This window comes from Astatotilapia calliptera, chromosome 16, assembly GCF_964374335.1.
Source record: "Astatotilapia calliptera chromosome 16, fAstCal68.1, whole genome shotgun sequence".
Classification (NCBI taxonomy): Eukaryota; Metazoa; Chordata; class Actinopteri; order Cichliformes; family Cichlidae; genus Astatotilapia; species Astatotilapia calliptera.
Window position 1 is genome coordinate 31,185,113 of NC_137437.1, and position 17,950 is coordinate 31,203,062.

Genomic DNA, 17,950 nt, shown 5'->3' on the forward strand with positions numbered 1-17,950 from the left:
CTCTTTTTTTCTAGACAACTTTCTCAAAAATTGTATTTCCCATAAATTTACAACTTTTTTTTCTCTCTTTTCCTCGTAAGTGATGTCCGTTTTCTGGCACTTTTGTGTTTTTGTATATTCATATTTGTTTTAGTGTGATTTTACAGCTTTTTAGTCTTGGAGTTTCTTTCCACAAAAATTCACCACAATCCTAGAACGGCCCTAACACATCTTCATATAATTGTAAACTACCAGAAAAAAAAGATTAGATACAATCTACAAGTGGGTTCAGATACAGTAAGATTTTCACTGGATGGAAAATATTGTGTATATTTGGAATGCTTAGACAGCCAAAACTGGTTTCCCTCACTTCCTTTTAAGCCATGTATGGACTTTAACTTTGGTAACTGCGAGCTATTGATAAGGGTGCATAGGATGTTTGTGTTTCATATGGCACAACTGCAAGCACACAACACAATACTGATGATACAGTCATTACAAAAACCACCGCCTGCATTTCCTGAATAAACACAGCTAAATGCTCAACACCACACATTAAAGAGACAAGATCCCAGTTTTCTGTTTGGTTAAATAAAAAGTATCCACAACCTGCTCATCACACACACGTATATATATATGTAAGCCAGCACAGAAAGAAGTCTATGAGAGAACAGTGAGCGGATGCAGCGACAGCACCAACGAACCCAAACTGAGAGGCAACCCGAGTGGCGTCCTGACTGTCAGGATCTCAGCTTCCTCTATGAGATTTCTCTCTCATTCTGCCCTTTTTTTTGCTGAAGCACCTTTTAGACATCTTTACAGCTACATGCGGGCTGTTAGGTGGAGAGGATTTTACACTGCACTGTCCATGATTTCTCCAACAGCACCCAGAAGCGATGGACCCCTGTTGGACAGCGCATGCATGTGTTAAGGAGCGTGGATCCATAGGTGTATGGCTGAGGCGCTCATCTGACTCCCAGACTGAAAACGCTACAGAAACCCCTGCATTATCTAAACTTTCACTACTTTCTAACACTTTCTACTCCTCTGCTACTGCTAATGGTTAATGGCTACCGATAGCATGTTGTCTACGCTTTACGTTAGCACTCTGCCAGCTACAAGCTAAGATGTTAGTGAGATAAATAAGATGCAGGGCTAGTGTAAGGTTTGAGATGTATGTACCCAGGACAGAGTCTCTTTAATGGGATTAGACGGTGGTAGGAAGTGAAGGATTGTCAACTGCCTCCACCTTCTGCTCCGGCGAGCAGCAGAGGAAGAGGCGGTTGCCCAGGCTCCTGAAAGCAAACCGAAAGTACATCATATGGCCCATGGCCACAAAGGAGACAGAGATGATGACCAGAAGGCCAAAGGCCTCTGGGTTTGGGGCCAGAATCACCATGATGAAGTGCAGAAGGTCTAAGAGGTAATTCATGGAATTCTGGACGCCGTTGATCACACCTCGCTCTGACTCGATCACATTCTCCTGGATGAGCTGGGTCACTGTCAGGTCAAAAGACCACAGACCTGCAGGGCAGAGGCAAAGATCAACAGTCAGCTCTAATAATCTTTTTATATCCATAATAAAACCGCTTCAGTACTCAACAGTAGCTCTACTAGGAATAATGAGGCAATATTACTGGCATCAAAGGTTGCAGATACTGCAGAGGTCCTGTGGGACATTCTTACAAGTTATATAACAGTCCAACTTGTCAAGCTGCTTGAGTCACCTGTCTGGAAGTGATAATTTTGAAAATTTGCTATCTGGTCAGAGGAAATGAACATGCCAATAAAGCATGAGCAGCAGTTCCTGAACACTCCAATTTCCTAACGAATAAAATAAACACACCTAAGAAAATGGACATCAGCACTTTGGGGTGCGTGGACCTTTTTTATTACCAGTGTTATGACTATAATGTGCAGTGAGACCTTCCCTGGAGTCCACTTAATAACTGCTTCTGGCCCTACACTGATCATCTCCAGCAGGTGTTTTTATAGAAATTTTGTTTGGAAGACCTATCAAACAACAGTATGACCGACCCTGTTGTTGCACGACTTGAAATACAATAGTGTAGCATAAAAGTACAGTCGAAATAAGAGAGAGATGCAAGTCAAAACTAACAATGTTTTTTAAGCCTTTAAAATTCTCCAAACGTCCACTGACTCCTGATTTCAGACGTATTCTTCTCCATCTGGACTCGGCCACTAATAGCTGGCGTACTAATCCATTTTGGTAAATCTCTGCACCGCATCTAAAATACAGCAAGTATTCCCAGATTGGGAAAAAAAATAAACTACTTCACTCACCAACTCTAGCAGCAATTACGCCAGCAAACAGCAGACTAACAGACATGTAGGACTGCATAGGTGGCAGCTCTTGGGTTGGTGCGGCAGTAGTAGGCATAGTGATGTTTCCACCGGTCAGGCTGTGGACAGCTTCAGGCAGGGTCTTCTCTCCAATCAGATGGGTGTAGAGGTCCTGGAAGGGTGAGACGCTGAGGTCGAAGGGGCTTCCAGGAGTGAAGACTGAGATGACACACAGTATGAGGCAGGAGAGCTGGGCCATGCCGGAGATGAAGCCAGTGCGGATCAGGCCACACTTCTTGCGAACCCAAGTGAAGGCGACGGTGCCGCAGATGCCCGAGATGGCCGAGGCTCCCATCAGCAGACTGAGCACCGAGCCATTGAGGCCCTGTGTGTAGGCGTAGCCTGTGGTGATGCAGTCAAAGCCCAGCACCGTCATGTAAAGAAAGGCCAGTGAAAGGCCGGCGAAGAAGATGTTCTGGTTGTAGTAGGCCACCCAGCCGGCCTTGAAGGTGCGCACAGGTTCAGCCATCTGGTAGCAACAGCTGCGCTGTTTGGGAGAGTCAGACTTGGCAACAACGGAGGTTTCGTTCATAAGTGGCTGAGATGACTCCTCGGGACTCTGGCCATTCTCCAAATCTGTCAAAGGGCAGAATAATGGAGGTTCTCGATTACCAAATCTAAAACACAGTCAGTTTTATTCCCCAACGATACAAACAGATAATGCTGCACTTACCTTTTGTAGGGCTGAGCTGTTTGAGCTCCTGCTGCTGCTCCTTCTGTCCAGCTTTCACAGCCAGTGCAGGCGTCTTCTGGTAGACCTTCCACAGCAGTGCGTACTCCACACACATGGAGCACAGGTTCCAGCCAGAGATGAAGCCACAGCCAACGAAATGAGAGCCAAAGGCCATAATCTGGCCCACTAACATGGGAGCCAGGATGTTGGTCAGCTGGTCAATAATCCGCACTGTGGCATTCATATCTGTTTGACAAGGGAGTGGAAGTAGAAGCTAGTTAGTTTAACAGCTAATTTAACACATTGATATAAAAAAGCTGATTATGGTCTTAAAATTCGTGTTTACAGTAATATAAACTAAGAACTAGCACAAGCGGATTGATAAGGGTCAACCAGTTCAAAGTGTTGTGCACCATGTGACCAAATCTTTCTAGCAGCTTGTCACAATCAATGGAAAACTGCAGTGACATAAAAAAAAGAAAAAGAAATGTGAGCGAGTCAGCATCCGGGGTTCAAAGTCCTCCCAGCTGAACATGTGACCTGATAACAGATCATATGAGGCCTACATCTGAAGATAAGCCACCAGTCGATAGCAAACACCTACCTGCCAACTTGCTGCTGTCCTGACCTGCTACAACAACCACCCAGTCTCTCTGGATGGTAATGGACATGGCCGTGCTGGCAAGGTTGGCAATGTTGGCGATGGTGATGACCAGGATGTAGCAAGTTGTCTGAAAATGATAAAAAAAAATGTAACAGTAGTTTTATATTTGGACTGACTTTGTGTGATAAAATGACAAATACTCCCATGAAACATGAAAAACTAAGAATCGGATAGATCTAACTCCCTCATGTCATCGAATTCCATTGTAGTCCAAAAACCTCAGTATTAAGCCACAAAGCTACACAGTTCAGTCCTTTTCGATGAACACATATTTGAGTTATGTTGATTTACACAATCTCCTCAAGACCAACAAACTCAGAGGAAAAAAGGAGACAATTTAGGTTCAACTGGAGCGGCTATCCTTGAACCGAACTGGTGGCCTATGTCACCAGCTATCAGTTACCTGTAAAACAATCTTGAGATCCCTTCCTAGGCAACTGAGCTGCCATTCACACCTCCACCACTGTGACCTTAATGACTCACAAACGTCCTCACACGTCTGGGCGTGTCTTGACAATTTCCAAGATCACAGCCCTATAAGAAGATAAACACCTGCAACTCCTCAGCCTTTCAGATGACATGAAACACCTAAAAGGAGTCCAGCTGCCTTCAACTAAAGCATGATTATTTTATATATTCTAAAATAATATATTATTATTTTAGATTATGATTTTTATTTAACGTTTAACATTTACAAGGTCATCCATAAACCCATCAAGAATTCAGGTTCGAGTTCAGGTTAACATCTTTTTTGGAACACCCAAAAAGAAAAGCCTGCAGTCCCAAGCTTGATGTGTACCTCGTGGCATGTTCTGGTTTATGAAAATCTGCCTATTTAGCATGTGGTTGAATCTAAATCCAATACGGGGTTTGGTTGGAGTGTCAGAGAAAGTACACATGAGTCCACTGTTGCTTTTTAGAGGATAGCTAGAGCCAGCTTTAGCACTGATTCTCCAACTCTTTGGATTTCCAATGAAAGAATTAACACCATTAACTTAATTTCTCGATCTGTTGGACAGCGCAGTCTTAAGCTTTATTTTACCTGTCAACCCTTTAAATCACTGAATTTCACCGATTTTTTTCTGGGCTATGGTCCCCTTTTCCATGTTTCCCATTTAAAATACTGGGACAAAATCTCCCATTAGAAGAGACATTTATGTTTCATCACTGATGGATCTGTATTGATCCATACTGATTTGACCTTTGACTTAAAAAGGAGTTGTTTCTAGGGTGGAGGAGGGGTCCAAAGTAGTCATTCCTGTTCCAGTACAGCTGCACAGTTTAGCCAAGGGAACAGATAAATATATTTTTAAAAAAGATTCAATATGCATGTTTTTATTTATCTAGCTTGCCTAATTTTTGTGCCTTTGTGAAATTTTATCACAGGGTTATACTCTCCATTTTGCAGTCATTTATGGTCATGTTTGTTTCTGCTGTGACGGTTTAAGGGGGGAGGGGCAGTAGGAAATATGAGACGGGAGAACAAAAGATAGAGGCTAGAGCTGACTGAAGGGCAGAAAAAGCTTCCCAGCAAGTGTTCAATCATCTAAAAACATACTGAATAGACACCAACTGACCCCAAATGTCTAAGTCTGATGACAGGGAAGCTAGTCCTGACTAACCTGGGGGGGGGGCATCACCCGGACCCACTAAGCAGTCTACCAAGGGGAAACACCACCAGAGTAATTATTAAAGATACGATGAGGCTAAACATAAATTACGTAAGGTTGTGCACTCCGCTACAATCTGCATTAAATGCCAAAACTTACAAAAACAAACACTAGAAAAATGTCAATGTTGGCTACACCACAGTGGATAATAGAGAGACGGCAGTGTGAGCTGAGTGTCAATTGAGAGTATGAAGCCCAACAAGCTCAGATGGAATCTGTCACAGTGATGAACATCTTCAGGAACTTGTCTTCAAAAAGTGGGTCATTTTAACTGGCTGCAAAGCATGGACCAGATCCCTCAACAGAAGGTGTCAAGGGTAAAGGGAACATGAGTTTCTCAACTTTTTCTAACTCTCAAAATCCGACCTGATTAGCTCTTTAAGAATGAAATCAAATGTCAACCGTTCCCACTACGTGTCAAATCAATAACTTCCTGTTGAAAAAAAAATCTATATCATTAGTTAAAATTAAAAATTTCAGCAGAAACTGCACATTTTTCTGAAGCAGACTCTGTTTGTGGGTCTGTGCATGCATTTTCACACAGCTGCTCTGGTCAGTATAGAAACAATAAAAAAACAGAAATGCTTCAGCAGGCCCAGCCACATTTCTCTCTGTGTCATGTGACTGGCCTTGAACAACCTGCTGACTGCACAGCGTTCAGCAAGACACTAAATCTCCTGTTTCACCAGTCTCTCACCACCTCCACCAGCACTCCGACAACAGCCAGCCCTCTGAACTCTCTGACCGCTAGAGAAATAGCCCCATTTTCCCACAGATACTTCAAACACAAAAGAACAACGCTGGAGGGCTTCTGTGTTTCAACCCGACACCCAAACCCGTCTCCTGTGATGAACGGAAACTTGAACAGTTTGCAGTTCTGGATCTCTGGATCGCGGAGATCAAAATATTGACAGTGAGGGAGCTCCTGTTTAGTCACATAGCTCAACAAGTGTAAAAAAGAAATAACTGAAACACCTGGTCCCCAGTAGCTTTCCTGTTGTAGTATGTATGTACTCGTATGTTAAATCTACTGCAGGCTTGAGAATCTACTTGTTTTCTAACCCCCTTTACTCAAGATTCAAGATTCGTCTTGAAGTGAAATCAAACTTTAGAGAAAGTCATTGCTGACTTTCTCCTGGAAGTGTTTCACTTTTTAACTGTAATGCTTCACATCTGCATTCAGGGAGAAAAACTGAAGTCAGGTACAGATTTAGCTACAGAGAAGTTTATGTGGACACTCTTGGATCAATGCATTAATAAATAAATAAATCTGAGTAATCCTCCACATGACTCCTTCAGAATCAGCTAATTATTTCAATCTTAGTTTATTTAATTGATCCAAAGCAAATCTTTACCAGCACACTTTGAATGTTTTCAGAGTTGCTGAACCTGTATTCAAATTTTTGGATTTTTCCAATATTTTGAGCCCTCATACCTTCATAATCAAACGAGATATACATCTGAAATTTTCAGGGCTGAAAAACTCTGTTAAAACTAAAAATAAGTCAACTTCACAGCCACTCCAAGTGTCACAATCTAAGGAAAAAAATCTCATTTTTGTACAGTACTATGAAGGTGATTTACGTCTTAACGTGCCATGGTAACCTGCTCCAGAGCACGTTAAGTTTCAGATGAAAACCAACAGGTATGAAATTAACTCCTACTGACCAATCTTCAGAAAACAGCATCACCATTCCTAAAAGATTTCATTACGAGGAGAATAGGAGCATTTTAATGTCTTTGTGTTTCCCTGATAAATATAGATCTTTTGACGCAACTTTATTTCATTTTGTTTTTTTTATCTGTTGGCAATCAAAACTCTACAACAATTTTATTTTACTTTAATCGTTAACATTTGATCATAACCAGGACACCTCCACTTTAATTGCTGACATCATATCTAATGTGTAAACTACATTTGAATATTGATTTTGTATTTAATCTTTACTCTCAAACCCTTAAATAGTAAAGACTCCACAGCAGGGAAAAAAAACCCTCAGCCTCAGCCAGAAAATAATTAAGTGTAATTAAAATTTTTATTTTACTGCTCTGTACACTAAAGATCAGAATAATGGTTTTCTGCATTAACTGTTTCTTTTTAACAACAATGTTGCGTTTTGCTGTTATATTTAAAAAAAATTTTTTTTTAGAGATTTGTGATCACCATTTGATCATAATGTGATAATGTCTCTGACTGGAGTAGGTGACACTCATAGGGATTGCTTTCTCTGGACGAGTCATATGATCATGTGAACGTGCAGGTCTGAGGTGATAACCAGCTTTGTATGATAAACTCTTTCGTAGTACAAGGTGCTGGATTTGCTATGAAACACGTAGCAGCTTATCACCAAAGCTTATCAGCTTTCGCTTCTTCAAGTTACATCCTGAAGAAGACAAAAGCTGCTACGTGATGGTGTAATTTACAAGTACTTCAGTTGTGTAAAATAAAGGCCTTAATTAATTTTTCAGACCTACCTTGTTCCCTTACATGAGCACCAATGGTTTAACGGACATGAGTAGTGCTACCTGATCCAGGTACAGTTTTTAACAGAACTTTAATGTGAATATCATTGGTACTTATAAAAGTTATGAGGGATTAGAAATTTGGGATAAAACTCATTTAACAGAGTGAAAACGGGCCCACTCCTGTGTACTCTGAGGGCCTAGAAAATATTCATAGTATGAATGTATGAATGTAAGGTTCCCAAGGTTCACTGAACTATGGGAACCTTTCTCGGATTTGACTGATTTTATTCAGAATAAACTTCATGTAAACTCAGTTCAAGTGCCATGTTTTGTCCAACTGCCTCAAGAGCGGCGTTATTTATTTTAAGGAGGAACTGATGACAATAGAAAGAGTTTTGCAAATATGAATACTGCTATGTCTTGAAATTTTAACTTGCTTTGGTGTTAACTGTTGGGTCTTTCCCTTGAAATCATGAGCAGAGAGAAAGAGGAAACTTAAATGAGGAATTATTGATTTCTTATTTATTATAAAAACAGAAGTTCAGTCTGTTAGAGAGAAATTTGTACTCATCAGCAGTCATGTGTACACCGGATTAGATTTGAAAGAAAAAAAGTTTAAATATCTAAATAATTGATTGGTGTACTACAAACTAATTATGTGTATTACTCATTTTCACTTTCACATTTTACTGTTTTTCCGCTGTTAACTGTGTTTGAATTATTTGATATATTGAAGTGAATAGGTGCTTTTAGTTTGCATTAGAATAAATTATCTGATAGGCCTCTTTCTTTTTAAATTTTCTATTAAATTTTTTTTTTACTATTTTTGATGCTTCAGTAAGTATCTGTGGGAGTCCACTTCAGGCTGTGTCCTGATAGTCGTTTGATAAGACAGGTTACACCCACAAATATTTTAGAAACAGGCTCTTTCTACTGCTTTAAAAAAACCCACTAAAGCATTAAATACTCAAGTGTAAATTCTACAGATTTTGTTCATCGATTTGCTTATAATAAGTTTATGATTTCAAGATGATTAACTTGAGTTCAAATGAACATTAAAAAATTCTAGTGGAGCTGTTGCAATCCTCTGTGGATAAGCTGTGCTCACTCCATAAATCACACTGACAGGGGAACTCGCATCAGTGAGTGAAAGTAGGAACGTTTCAACCTCAGCTTAAAGAAAGGAGGTAAAAATGCTTTCAGTGCAAATCCCCACCAAAACAGGTTGAAACGGGACAGGGGATCTTACCAGAATCCATCCATTGTAGAGCTCCGTGAGCTGGTCTTTGAACTGGAAAACAAGCATGAGGAGGACCCCGCACGCGATGACACAACTGTTCTGGACCAGCAGCGAAGTCTGGGCCACTGTGGAAAGACCACGACAGGCATTAGGGACAGAGATCTGATCAGACACAACACATTCATTATGGTGCAAAGAAGCTCATTTCATGTCTTTGCCAAATTCTTCTGTGTAATTATTTTCCAGTTTAACTGTTAAATGTCTGTGTTCAAGGGAATTCATGTTCACAGTCAAACACCTGGTTTTACATCCCAGACTGCAGTAACTATTTACAGTTTTCTTTGTCCTTGGCTGACGGTGTTGACTCAGGGCAAGCTACAGGTCCTGGCCCTTATATGGGCCAAATGTCAGAGGTGTTGTGACATCTGACCAGCGAAAAGAACTGCCAGAAACCCAATTCAAGCCCACCAAACTGAGCCAAAAAGTGCCACACATAACCCAGATTAAACTTACCTTTAAGCCTGGGGTTTTTGTCCACCCAGTCCCCGATGATGGCTCCCAGCAGGAGCACCGAGCCAGCCACCACCAGCCCATACACGGCAGTGAGCAGCAGGCTGTTCCCGTACAGCTCCACCAGGAAAACTGCCACAGCGAAGTTCCACATCCGGTCACCCTGAGGAATTTAAATTCAGATATTCAGATATTTAAAGCTATTTGTAAATAGAGTACTGTGTGGCTAGCTGCAGGTGCAAAAATAAGTGAGTTTGCACAGTTGTAATGACATATAAAACAGCAATAACAAAACTAATAACGCATTAGGTTTGATTTAACACTGGATGGCCACAAATAAATATAGTCATCAAGGTGAACATGCATACATTTACTGTGTGATATCAGTTAGATGGACATGAGCATGGTTATAATACAATGCTGGTTATAAACAGTGTGTGCTCACCCATGTTGACAGAGCGTGGCCCATGTAGATGAGAAATTTGGCCGAGGTGAAGAAGTCTCGGGTGGATTCTGTGGAGAAAACATGTTACAGCTGGTGTTCGATACCCATCTGTGACACTCAGGCTCCTCTCCTGGGAAATATTCAGTAATTTCTCCTGCAACAGAAAAACAACTCACCCATGCACGTCTTTTTAGTTCCAGAGTTATCCATTTTAAAGCTCTTCAGATAGAAACAACCGGCTTGATATGTCTAATATATATTCTCTCTTTTCTGCTAGATCCCCTTTTGTAATGCAAAAGGAGGTCGACTCCGACTACCTCTGCACCTAACTGACACAATAACCGGAAAAAACAAAAGAAGACACGGCGTTTCTCCCTTTTTCTCCTCTCCAAACTTAGCTATCACTGTAGCTGAAGTTGGAAAGAAATGATTTTATAGCCCGAAAGGCCGGGTGGGTCGCAGGGACACGAAACCGGGAGACGAGCTCCTGTCAGCTGGGCTCCTGTGGACTGTCTGCTCGGCTCTGCTCTCCGCAGCTGCTGCTGCTCTGTTTACGACCCGCCTCGAATATACCCCGCGCGGTCACGTGACTGCCCTTTCTTTACCCCTGTGTCAAAAACAGACGCGGTCCTGCCTACTTAAAGAAAAAAAAAAGAAGAAAAAGAAAAAAATGCACTATAGGAGCAGAAAATGGTGTCATTGTTACCTTGTTACAGTTAAACCCTCCGGTTCCTCTCACAAAGGTGAGCTTCGGTTTTAAATGCTCCCCTCCTCCACTTGTTTACCTCCTAGCAACATGCATGATTATTTACTATTATTGTTATTCTTGTTATTCTTGTTATTATTATTATTATTATTATGATGATGATGATGATCATTATTATTGAAAAGAAATTCAAGTTTTATACAGACATTTAAGAAAAATAATAAAGATATAAATAAGGAAATTAAACTGTTGGGTAACTATAATGGACACGAAATTGAAATTATTAGCTAATAGCATGCATGACAGTTAAAATTGTTAGCTAAAAAATACATTAACAATGTTTTTATCTTAAATATTTTGAAAGACAATTAAAAAAATGTGAATAGTAATAAATGTGTTGAATATAAGGCTTTCCCTCCTTGCGGGGGTTCTGCAGGTTTCTTCCTGTTAAAAAGGAGTTTTTCCTTCCCACTGTCGCCAACTGTCTGACCATAGGGGGTCGTCTGATTGTTGGGGTTTCTGTCTAATATTGTAGGGTCTTTAGATTATAAAGCAGATTGAGGCCACTGTTGTTCTAAATTGGTGCTATATAAATTAAACTCAATTTAATTTATTGAAAATGGATTACAATGAATATAGAACTGCCTAGCAAGGAAGAGGAAGACCACAGAGGAGGTTCAAAGATGCAGGGGGGTTGTGTCACAGAGGAAGGTGCTAGGGATAGGTTAAGATGGAGGGAGATGATCCGCTGTGGTGACCCCTAAAGAGAACAGCCGAAAGAAAATCAGGAGAATATCAAGGCCTGTTGAAGTTTTAGATTGAAGTGACCACTAACCAATTATCTGCCATTTTTGCTGTGACCATTTGCCAAAACTGGTTGCCAGGGAAAAATCTGTATTCCTCAACCAGTTTCTCTGTGGTTGCTTGAGGTTGCTGAAATTAGTCACAAAGAAGTGCAAATTGCTGCACCACAAAAATCTTTGCAATCGCTTTCTTCTCTAGCAGATTGCAGCAGTCGACCGTAATTTGCATGGAAGACACCGACTGCAAACACTCACCAAAGTCTCTCCAAACATCTATGAAACTGTGAAAAATGCAACAAAAGCACAAACAGAGAAAATCCGTCTTCAAAATAAAAGCACCACCTTTTGAAACATGTCTGGAACACAGAGGCACAACTTTTACTTTGAAGGTGAATGTTTTTTGCACTTTTAAAAGTTTTATTTCAATTTTACTATTAGTTGGAGGGTGTTGTAGACAATTCTGCATCTTCCATTCAAAGTACAACGAACAGCAACAATCTGCAATCATAAGGATGTTTTTGGAGCAGCACCTTCTGTGTGACTGATAGTACCAACAACCACCAGCAACCACTTGCCAGCTTCTGATCTGATATGGTAGACAACCCCAAAGCATATTTTAATAGATATTAAAATACAGTTAAAATATAGTTGAAAGGATTAGAAATAAAACATACTGGAAAGTTCTGCATCAGCAAAGATGGTGGTGAAAGCGTAAAAGTCAACAAACTGTTTAAGCATGTGTTTTTTTATATGACATATATGTCATTATAACAATTTTATGTTCTGGTGACCACAATAAAGTTAATTTAGATAACTGAATGAGTGGCAAGACTTGCTTCTACAACACAGATTTTATAAGTTGTTCACAGATCCAGAATCCAATGTGGAAGTCCCTTAAACATGATTTTCTGTTAATGGCCAGCAGAGGGCGACTCCTCTGGTTGTATAGTTCAGCAGTCCCACATGAAGTGGAACATGAAGTTCACTTTGTAAATTGTGTTTTTTATTGGAGTCTGAAAGAAGCATAAACCACAGTTTGCTTCAGCATGTGATTAACAATTCTCTGCACGCATGTAGCTTGTGACATCTGGTTTCAAAACGGGAACATAGTGAAGGTGAAAATGTTCACCCTGGACTTTGCTCAACATTATGATGTCACAATTTCTTTGGCCATCTTTGATATGCAGTCTATGGTATTTAAAGTTACATATTGTATATACAAGGCATTTAAATGCTTTAAAACACTTACATAAATTTTAACTGATGCATTAAAACACCATGACGCATGTGTGACCTACACATTTGTACCGTTTCCAAATATTATTAGTGCTTCATTGAAGTATAAGTATTCTTTTGTGAAAATATGTTAAAAGTTTTAGATCTAGTATGATTCTTTTGCATGCCATTCTTTCTTTTAAATTGAATCAGAGAAAAGCCAAAGACCAAGGGAGAGCAGAGTTATATCAAAGGTTAAAGATTAATGGAGCGTTTTCTGCCCACGTGATACCACATACAAAAGAAACTTTTGGTTATTGCGCTGACCTAGTGGAGCTGTTTACCTCCTGCTTGCTGCTGCAGGTGAGTTTGGAGGTAAAACTTGTGTACATAGTGCACATTCGGATGACTTGCATTCGTGCACTTTGTCAACAGAACAGTATTACAGCTGTAATTACAGCTTGCATGGATGAAGCCTCCTCGGGCCGCAATAAACACTCAGTGAACACCTGCATGTATGTCTCTTTTAACTGCACATTGTATGAACTCTGATCAGCTGAGTGAGACCCTCACTGAAACATCATGACTGCTCTCCAGTGACACAGTTTAGGTTTTTTGAGGTTTTTTTTTAGCACACTCCAGTGAATAATACCCACACATACAGCCCTGTATTGTGCTCGGTCCTGTGGGGGCAGGTTCTATGTGGCTTTCATATTATACCACAAAGATCAAGTGCTTTACTTTTGTTGGGTTTGATGCAAATTTAGAGCTGTTGTTTTTATCCATTTGCAACACAAAACTTTGCACAAACTCAACTAAACCTTCCAGTTTTACCACCTCAGCCCTGCGGTGTTACGAAAGCTTAAGCATGAAAACAAAAATGGACTCTGTGAAGCTCCTAATCTGTCTCAAGGTCAAAAACACCCACAAACACACTGAACGCAGTCCATCAAAATGACATGTGACAAAGCAGAGCCTCTTTGCTCTTTGTGGGAGGATCTCATTGCAGTTCTGTTGGTTACTTAAATCCTTGTTGCAAAATTACTCTAAAATCTGTCGACCGGTTGCATCACATTCTGGAGTGTAGAAAGAAAAACTGCAGCTTTGTGATGCATAAAAACAAATGCATCTCCAGAATTCTTTATAGGTGAGCATTCACGTCTAATTTGGCACTAAAGTATTGTTTACGATGTCCAAAATGCTTGTGATGTGTTTTAATGATCTTCATCTTCTTCCTTTCATAAATATTATTGCACTGGGTAAAGTAGTATAAGCAGGAGATGGTCACTCATTTCCTGCTTATTTATAGGCATGAGAAAAGTTTATTCAAGGTTGGATTTCCAAGAGAAATCAAAGAGCAGATGCCTGAGTTGGATCTGTCCAAAGGTTGCAAAACTGCTCCAAAGCACAATTCTACATTCAATGATACAGCTTAACCTGAGCAGAAATATAAAACCAGAAATCTACTGTACCAAGCTAAGATGTAATCTGGTTCATGACCTCTTTAAATCTAATATTTGAGTTGTCTGTGATGCAAACTGTTAATTCGTGGTTTTAAAAGTTGCTAACTAGAAGTGGATGGGGTTTTTTTTTAACTTTCTGCAAGCTGTGTAATTTGTTAATAATTTTATTATTTTATCCTTGTTAATACGAGCACCTTCCACTTAGAAGAAATGTGAATAAGATATTAATTTACCAGGTTATCGGTGTCCTGCTTAGGATTATATAAATACAATGCTCTCACTGGACTTTCCACCTTTTTGGAACACCCAATGGAAAAGTTAATAATAGATGAACGGTAGTACTAAAATAATAAACATCACAATTTCCAGTTCCTGAAAATGTGCTTACTTAGCATCTGATAAGAGGTTAAAGGTTTTATACATTTTTTGTATGCTTCATTAAAACTATTGACATTGATCTTCTTGTCATGATCCTGACAAGACACCTGACTTTCATTTGGATATTACTTAGACAAGCACTGTCCACCTAAAATTTGTTTCAGACTAACTCTGCACTTGTATGGAAATAGCACCGCTGCATGTCTGTGGTCTCCTCCCACAGGACAATGTGTCCGCCTGCACCTTAAAACAGCTCGAGGAACATAACAAAAACGTCGTACCTACCACCAGTGTCACCAGCAGCCACTCTGACGCCACACTTTAGTTTTGGACTCAGCATTCATGTTTGTATTTTTTCCTTCTCCATGTTTGTTTTCTTGAGTTGGAAGTCTATGGAGACCTAAGGTATCAGATAACACTAGTACAGTATTGCACAAAGCTGCTGCAGCTCAATGAACTTTAATTGTATAAAAATAAAGACTGAATATAGACAAGGGGGTGAAACGAACCCTTGCAAAGACAAGTCAAAGAGTGAGAGGGCTTTGATATTGATGCAATTAATAAACTGCAAACAGGCCATGATGGAGAGGTATATTTCAGTAACTCAGAGAAGATAAAGCAGTTGGCTACGGCTCCTTGTCTCAGCACATTCCTCAATCAAACTGGACACAGCTCTAACTTTGAGCCTTATCGAAATCTAGCTGGATGACTTTGAAAAATATTAACCTACTAAAAGCTTATTATGGAGGGTGAAACTAATCAGATAGACCAAAACTGTTTTTTGTAGCAGGTTGTAAACTTGTTTATTTCTGCTGTAGAGTTGGGAGTCTATGGGACTTGACTAATTTATGGAGGAAGTCTCAAGTGGCCACTAAAGGAACTACAGTTTTTGGCCCTAGAGCACCACCCTGCATTCCAGAAGACCCAAAGGGGATCCCCCTGAAGACGCCACCCCCCGGGAGGTCCTGTGTTTAAGAATACTTGGTGGTTTTGATGTTGAGTTTTACCATGATAACTGGTAATTACTAACAAATCCACTAATTTACAGACACAAAGAGAATCAGTGCAGCTTCTTTTAGCCCAGGTTCCTTCCAGTAGATTAATCCAGCCCTAAATTTAACTCTTAATGTGTGATCCAAGCAGGTTGGAGGTTGAGTTATTTTAGGACAAAGCTCTGTGAATGCACATGAAAACAAATGCAGTGCATATGCATACTGTGCTGTCTCATTGCATGAGGGAGCAAAACTGACAGCGACAGGTAACATAAGCACGTATTTTGAGCCGGGTGATGACAATAGGAGCTTCAGTTCCTTTGTGATCTTTTACAGAGCGCCCAACCGTCTCAAAGCCTGCACACACTGAGCCGCTACAAACAGATTACCAGCTCCACTATTAGTGGGCCGCTGTGTCAGGTAGCTGTCATCAGCGGTCAGGCGGCTGCTCTGTCATTTTGTGGTCATGTGACCTGCAGGTACGTCTGTCCCTGAAGGGATCCCGGGATGTGCAACAACAAGCTGTGTTTACATCAGCTAAATTTGTACTCCTGGATAAAAATATTTGGATGACCTGCCTCTTGTGGCTCAAAGTTGTCTCACATTTACCAGCCGCAGCTAAAGAAGGGATCCAGGTGCAAGATGGGAAATCTCTTATTCATCTATTCTTTATGCTTCTCCTCTTTTTTTGTGCTCTGTTGCAATGAAGGTGTTAAAGAACAGCTCAGTCGTATTTCAACAAAATCTGATAAAATCCAAATACCCGAGGCATGGCTCTTGAGGTATCAAGGTCACAACACCTGATACAGAAAGATGACCAACCATCTGAGTGACCAAAGAAACAATGGTCGTAATCACCGTTTTGGGAGCACAACAGGGCTGTGGTCGGTTTAGTTTTTGTGGATATAAGGCCAATGAGTTTTATATGTGCCTGACAACTCCACCACAGAAAAATAAACATCAAGGGTCACAGTCTGGCCGGCTGTGGCAACCTGTGGCCGCTGTTCCTGAAATGACAGCCCTCGCTTTCAGGGAATGAGACTGCAAACATCTGACAGCTGTTTCCGATCAATAAGGCATTGCAGCTGAGTGGACAGCGAAGCAACGTGAGGCTTCAGGCAGGTGTGTTTGTCAAGTTTAAAAGGTGCTTGACGGATTTGGCCTAAATGGCCTAAATGTCATTAGGATGAGTCTAGCTAGCTCAGCAGAGCCACAAATTCACCTTTATAGACCGAATGTCAGGTGTGCTGTGGCATCTAGCCCACCCGACATCTGCAGTAACCCAGAGTTTGTGATGTGTGATCTGCATATTTGCTAACTGAAGACGTCCAGATTAGACCCAAGTGTGTCTGCTGTGTGGGGCAGGTTGACATCTGTGGTCCTAATTGAGAGAAAAGTGACAGTCATACCTAGACCTCACTTTCCCCGGGCACATTCTCCAGCTCTTTTAGGACGGTCCAAGCCGGCTGAGAGACATAATCGCTCCTTCATGACCCGGGTCTATTGAAGGGTCTCCTACCAGTAAAAAAAAATGCCTAAAACACCTCACCTAGGAGGAATCCAGGAGGCATCCTGGACATACATCACCTGAACCACCTCAGTAGGCTCCAAACAAGGCTGACTTTGATAAAAGCCTAGTGAGATGAACATAGATAGACAGCCATGTTTAAGTGAATGGACTTTGACTTATTTTGAAACTGACTGGTTTTGGTGCACATTAAAATAATGTTAATTAGATAATGCTTCAAGGTAAGTGCCAAAACAAATGCCAGGGGTTTCAGGCTGGCTACCTTTGGAGGTTGAAGAAAGTCTTAAACTTAAGTGGTTTGCTCTTGTAAAAAAAAAAAAAGAAAACAAATAGAAAAAGTAAAAAAAAAAATTCGACCATGCACAAATTAATATCTGTATTTTTTGATACAGATGAATAATTCAGTTGAATGGCTATATCACCGCCCACCAGCAGGAGGCAGTAGAGTTCAAACTGTGTGAACATTCAGCACCCGGAAAAGCTTCATTCTGGTTAGACGCATGAGCTTACTCTGTATGAACCAGGTTTGGTTTTATTAATAAAAACTCTGGACAGTTTTTTCTACGTTTCTTCGCACCATCATGTCTTCAAAAAGCTGCAGCAGTGACGAGCAGTTTGAAGGACAGGCCGCAGTAAAAGAAGAACTGAACAAGAAGGTAGCGTTAGCCCAAACATGCTAATACGGCTAATGTGGCTGTTACAGACCACCGGATGTCTCCCAAATACATAGACTTTTGGTTATTTTCGTTATATATAATTATTCTGCCGCTTCTGTTAGCTTTATGTGTCTTAACAGATTCAGATAGTGTAGTTTTTATCGGTGAAACTTTCCGTGTTACAGATTAAAGAGCAGA

General features: G+C 40.6%; 1 protein-coding gene across 1 annotated transcript; it reads right to left on the bottom strand.

The window, feature by feature from the left end:
• Positions 1–1,145: 1,145 nt before the first annotated feature.
• slc40a1 (solute carrier family 40 member 1) lies at positions 1,146–10,552 on the bottom strand. Its single transcript, XM_026144342.2, has 8 exons — positions 10,188–10,552; positions 10,012–10,079; positions 9,570–9,729; positions 9,066–9,181; positions 3,621–3,747; positions 3,017–3,262; positions 2,284–2,919; positions 1,146–1,503 (listed from the first exon to the last, which is right to left on the bottom strand). Exons 1-8 carry the CDS (start codon positions 10,219–10,221, stop codon positions 1,187–1,189), a joined length of 1,704 nt encoding a protein of 567 aa, XP_026000127.1. The 5' UTR covers positions 10,222–10,552; the 3' UTR covers positions 1,146–1,186.
• Positions 10,553–17,950: the final 7,398 nt, after the last annotated feature.

Bases quoted from the DNA above. Each gene is read 5' to 3' on its own strand.
- slc40a1 (XM_026144342.2), bottom strand. From the start codon at position 10,221: ATGGATAACTCTGGAACTAAAAAGACGTGCATGG. The intron at 9,182-9,569 runs GTAAGTTTAATC...GTCTTTCCACAG, and splicing joins CAAAAACCCCAGGCTTAAAG to TGGCCCAGACTTCGCTGCTG. The intron at 1,504-2,283 runs GTGAGTGAAGTA...TCTGCCCTGCAG, and splicing joins CGTAATTGCTGCTAGAGTTG to GTCTGTGGTCTTTTGACCTG.